At 34.0% G+C, this 6,109-nt stretch overlaps 1 protein-coding gene across 1 annotated transcript; it reads left to right on the top strand.

Annotated features, from left to right (window-relative positions):
- The first annotated feature begins 1,546 nt into the window (after positions 1-1,546).
- LOC110603760 (U-box domain-containing protein 17) lies at positions 1,547-4,406 on the top strand. Its single transcript, XM_021741650.2, has one exon. The coding sequence runs from the start codon at positions 2,129-2,131 to the stop codon at positions 4,280-4,282; it is 2,154 nt and encodes a 717-aa protein (XP_021597342.1). The 5' UTR covers positions 1,547-2,128; the 3' UTR covers positions 4,283-4,406.
- The last annotated feature ends 1,703 nt before the right edge of the window (positions 4,407-6,109 follow it).

Consider the following 6,109-nt stretch of genomic DNA (forward strand, 5'->3'; position numbering starts at 1 on the left):
TTTTTCAATTTAGATTCTTAAATTAATAAAATTATGTTTTTGGATCTAATAATAAAATTAATTTTAAATTAATACCTAAATGTCATGTAAATTTTTACTGAATGTTATTGATAATACTAAATGGCATATATTTATGATTGTGCAATTGACAAGTTGGATATAATTCAATTTTAATTGAAATAATTTTAGCCTTAATTGAAATAATTTAAAATATGAATTAAATCGAAACCAAATAATTGAATAAAAATTTGATTTAATTCAAATTAATTTATTTATTCAAAATTTTTATTTCTCTTTCATAATTCATGACAATGTAAAAATCAATAAAATTTGGTTATAAATTGAATAAATAGATTAGTATAGTTATTTATTTCCTCTATTTTATAAAACAAATAAAATAATACTTTTAAAAAATAAAAATGTAAGCAAATCGATTAAAAGTTGAACTAAAAAAAATTAAATTATAAACAATCTAATTGAAATTTCAATTATAACATATTTTTTACTTCGTTCTAATTATTAATGATAAAAATAACTTTTTTTCTTTTAACAAATCAAAGAGACAAATTTTCTAAGTAAAAAACTATTTTTTTAATCAAATTTGAAATTTACTATTTTAACTAATTTGAATTCATATCAAAGGAAAAAAAAAATATTTTTTAAAATTTTAAAATATTTAATTATTTACACAAACAATATATCAATTTAAAAATTTAAAGATATCCAATAAAAAATAATATTTTATTTTAAATTTTAAAGATAGTTCATATAAATAGTAGATATTTAAATGTACGCAACAGTCAAATATCAAAACTTAATTTTGGCGCTTAAAACTTTCCTCCTTTTATTTAATAACATAAAATCTTCTTTAACAAATAACAAAAGGATAACATAAATAGATTTAAGAGATAGTATTATTCTGTTTAAATAAAAAAAAATTAATTAAATTGAATTTATTTAAAATTTTGATTTAATTAATTTATTTATTTTAATTGGATTTAATTTTTAATTTTAAAAATTTTAATTATTTTAATTCGATCCAATTTTGATAAAAAAATTAAATTGAATTAATAAATGATAATAATATTTTATTTTTGATAATATAAAAAATTAAATTATAATTAAAATTAAAATATTTTAAATAATTTTAAAATATTAAAAAAATATATAAAAATAAAAAATTTATTAAAAATTTAACGAATCAATTAAATTAAATTAAATTAATTCAATTTAATTTTAACTTAAAATTAATTTAATTTAATTTTTATGAATACGAAAATTTTAAGTTTTAATTTATTCGGTTGAATTAATTTGATTATAATTAATAACTGATAAAAATTTTTAATTTTAATTAAATTAATTTTTTTAATTTTAATTTAATTCCGGTTCATATTTTAATGATCGGTAAAAATTTCCATTAATTAAAATTTGAATTGAACCGCATAATCAAATAATGATACTTTTATTAGTTAAAAAAAGGGTAAAAAACAGTAAGAACTAAGATTCGTAGAGCTAAAAAGGGCAGCTAAATCTGAAACAAGAAAGAGAGAAAACCGAAAAGATTGAAACTTTGTAGGTGGAATACAGAGCTTATGATAAATTTTCTCTGCGTCTGCATACTGTAGAGCAGAAGAAGGGAGAGGAATCTGGATAATTATCAGACAACCATCCCTGTCGTTTTCACCAAAACTGCATTGAATTTTCCTTTAGACAAATACACAGAGAGAGAGAGAGAAACCAAAGTCAGAGGAAATTTAGCCTCCTTTTTCCTTTCCTTTCCTTTCTTTTCCCTTGTCGTCCTTTATCTCTCTCTCTCTCTCTCTCTCTCTCTCTTCAGAACATGGATTCGTTTCTCTGTTAAAAATCCTCTCTTTTTCCTTGTATAGACGTAAAAGATTCAACCCCAACAATAAGCCGAAGAAGAAGAGTAAGCCATTCTTCTGTTATTTCTCTTTTCCCTTTCTTTTCAATTTTTCTTTTAAAAAATAAACGGACAATTTGTTGCAAGAAGAGATTTTGGAGCCGCAGAGATCTTAATTAGAAAACAGAAAAAAGGGTCTTTGCTGCTTCAAAATCTCTATAATTAGATTTAAATTTTGGAGTCATTTGATTGAAGTGGTGGTTTCTAATGGCATCAGCGGCTATATTCTCGTCTCTAAGGCGGCGGAGATCACCGTCGCTGGAGTCGTTCTTGGCTCCGGTTGAATTATCCGATGCTGCACTTGTACAAACCCTTGCATCGGTGTCAACGGACTTGGTATCGTGTTTCTCGGCTAAATCGCTTTTCTTTCAGCGAAGGAATTCGCTGTCTCTAATTCGAAAGATTGAGCTTTTCTCTGTATTATTGGAGTATCTGAGGGATTCTGGGTCAGGTTCCAGTTTGTCTTCTACAGCGGTTGTTTGTTTTAAGGAGTTGTATTTGCTTTTGTATCGGTCAAAGATACTGCTTGATTATTGTACTCAATCGAGCAAGCTATGGCTGTTGATACAAAACCGGTCCATTTCGGGCCATTTTCATGATCTGAATCAGGAAATTTCCACCCTTTTGGACGTATTTCCACTGGATGTTCTTGAATTGAGCGAGGATGTTAGGGAGCAGACAGAGCTCATGCAAAAACAAGCGAGGAAAGCGAGGTTGTTCATCGATAAGAATGATGAGGCCTTGCGGGTTAGGTTCTTTTCATTTCTTGATGAGTTTGAGAAGGGGAGGATTCCTAGTTTGGAGGAGCTGAGGTTGTTCTTTGTGGAGAATTTGGGGATTAAAGATGCCAGGAGTTGTAGAACAGAGATTGAGTTCTTGGAGGAACAGATTGTTAATCACGAGGGAGATGTTGAACCAACGGCCTCTGTCCTTAATGGGTTTGTTGCAATTACACGGTATTGTAGGTTTTTGCTTTTTGGGTTTGCCACAGACAAGGTGGAGTTGCAATTTGAGAGTCAGAAGAAGCCAAGAAAAGGGTTGATCACTCGAGAGATTGCAGACACTTTTATCACAATACCCAAGGATTTTTGTTGCCCAATATCGTTGGATTTGATGCGAGATCCAGTGATAATTTCAACTGGACAAACATATGATCGGAGTTCGATTTCCAGGTGGGTAGAGGAAGGGCATTGTACTTGCCCCAAGACGGGGCAAATGCTCACCAATTCCCGCCTTGTCCCTAATCGGGCTTTGAGGAATTTGATTGTACAATGGTGCACTGCTCATGGAATGCCCTATGAGCCTCCTGAGAACATAGATTCGTCTGCAGAGGCTTTTTCTGCAGCTTTGCCTACCAAAGCTGCACTAGAAGCCAACAGAGCTACAGCAGCACTTCTCATCCAACAACTGGCAGATGGTTCACAAGTTGCAAAGACTATTGCTGCTCGTGAAATCCGTTTGTTAGCGAAAACAGGAAAAGAAAACCGTGCTTTCATTGCAGAAGCTGGTGCAATTCCTCACCTCCACAAGCTGTTATCATCGACAAACCCTATTGCTCAAGAGAATTCTGTAACAGCAATGCTTAATCTTTCAATTTATGATAAGAACAAAAGCCGAATTATGGATGAAGATGGGTGCTTGGGATCTATTGTAGAAGTATTAAGGCTTGGGCTGACAATAGAGGCGAGGGAAAATGCAGCAGCAACACTGTTCAGCTTGTCAGCAGTTCATGATTACAAGACGAGAATAGCAGATGAGAGAGGGGCTGTGGAGGCCTTGGCGGGGTTGTTGAAAGTGGGGACACCGCGTGGGAAGAAGGATGCTGTAACAGCTTTGTTCAATCTGTCAACTCATACAGAAAATTGTGCCAGGATGATTGAGGCAGGGGCTGTTACAGCACTCGTAGTGGCACTGGGAAATGAAGTGGTTGCAGAGGAAGCAGCAGGTGCATTGGCCTTGATTGTAAGGCAGCCAATTGGGTCAGAAGCAGTGGGTAAGGAGGAAATGGCTGTGGCAGGGCTAATAGGAATGATGCGGTGTGGGACTCCAAGAGGGAAAGAAAATGCAGTTGCAGCATTGCTTGAGTTGTGCAGGAGTGGTGGTCTAGCTGCAACCGAGAGAGTGCTCCGTGCACCAGCATTGGCTGGTTTGCTTCAGACTTTGCTGTTCACGGGCACGAAGCGGGCACGAAGGAAAGCAGCATCACTTGCTAGAGTGTTTAGAAAGTGTGAAAATTATGCCTTGCATTTTGGCGGATTAGGTGCTGGATATGCATTCGCCGGCAACTCCACTACAAGTCGGGATTCAAGTTTCGTCGGTGATGTTTCAGTGGCCATGTCCATTTCAGTACCCGTGCTGTAGGAGTAACAAACATTCTCGTTGTTTACCATGCTTGTATGTGTCCCCCCTTTTCTTTGGTTGGTAATATTTACAAATTCTTTCATTGAAATTTGGATGATAATGAGAAAATTCTACAGATTCACCATATCTTGTGTCTTCTGAAAGAATTGCCTTTGTTATTGAGCTGTTAGCTCAGATGCATGTAATGTCCAGGGATTTAGAACCCCCAAAACACAAGTCATTCAACATGAACAGTCATTATATAGCATGTAATGCCGAGTTGTACACAAAACCTGAATAGAACTCGTCGAAAAGATAAGCTTAACAAGAGAGCAGCTTCACTTGTAGTTTCTCATGCATGGCCTATGAAGTCTTTACATGAACATTGTTGCAGATAGATGCAGCCTTTATTTCCTGATTTCAGAAACTATACTTATGACAGATGATTCCAGACTTTATTGAATCCTGACATGATAAAGTACACTTTTCATGCAAAATTTTGCTCAATATTCATCTGTATGACTAATGAAAATGAATATAACCATGAATCTAATGCTGCAACTTTGTGTATTCCAAATCTTCGCTGGTCTCCTAGTTGATGAGATCACAAATGGGATTGACAAAGCTTGATCAAGGGCACTATGTACCTATTGCACCTTACAGGGTCTAAGGATAGATTCTGCTTGTTTCAACTCACATGAGGAATCTTCTATCAAATCCAGAGGGTCAAAAAAGCCTTTTCATCAGCTTGTCTGTCTTCCATGAAGTTCTGGGAAGAAGGCATCTTATTTCATTATCTATTTAACTAGTGAAAGAATTTTACTTTATAGGGATTCTGAGGAAAGGCAAGAAGATAATTTTTCTTGGAATGGGTTTTCTAGAGATGAAAACTAATGGGGTCTCACCAAGCAGTGGAAGACTGACCAACTCCTTTTAATTTTTTTCTTCCTTGAAATAAATGCACAAAGAATTTTGAGTTTTGATAAGGTGACACCACTCATTTTGCCCCATCAGATTCCTACCACTAAAGAAAGGCAAGTGCCATATCATCATGCTGATGTCTCCATAATCTTCACTTGGAAAACAAGAATGAATGACATGGTAACCCACATCTTTGTCTCTTTTTCTAGTGAATGGACTTAGATAGATCAGAATCTTCTTGTGATTGAGAGTTTTGGTAATGGTGAGTAGTGGGGTGTGCCCACAATTATGCTACCCAAAGTGCTTCCAGCAGTCCACAATTAGGCCATTTACCAATGAAAATGAGCTTATATCAAGTGCAGTAATTATCAGGATGATCTTTTTATGCTTAATAATGATAATAATAATAATAATAGGACATCGATGATGCTTCTTTTACATTATATACAGCCGAGATTTTTGGAGGTAAGCTTTATTTCGGAGGAAAGTTTTATAGAGGGGGTAAAGATTTTCAAGGAAGGTTTGTTGGTATAAAAAATTCTAAATGTTTGCCATCTCTTGCAATTTAATCCAAAGTTTTAATTTTTAGTACAACGGACTAAGTTCTATGGCAATTTTATTTTAGTTCCAAGGGTATTGTTGTGATTTTTCAAATTAAAAAATTTTAAATTAAAAGAAATTGATTCCAATTCACAAAGGGAATGGGTTAATGATAAGTAGAGTCTTAAGAGGCTGGTCATTGAGTATTTTTCAGATGTGTATGCCGTAGGGAGTACTGATAGTAATGATGTTATTCACCTTGTTCCCAAGAAGGTTTCGACTAGTGATAATGATATCCTTCTTGCACCTTACACGAGGAATGAGTTCAAGGAGGCAGTTCCTCATAAATCCCCAGAGCCAGATGGTCTTAATCCAGCTTTTTATCAA

Source organism: Manihot esculenta, chromosome 16, assembly GCF_001659605.2.
Source record: "Manihot esculenta cultivar AM560-2 chromosome 16, M.esculenta_v8, whole genome shotgun sequence".
NCBI classification, from domain to species: domain Eukaryota; kingdom Viridiplantae; phylum Streptophyta; class Magnoliopsida; order Malpighiales; family Euphorbiaceae; genus Manihot; species Manihot esculenta.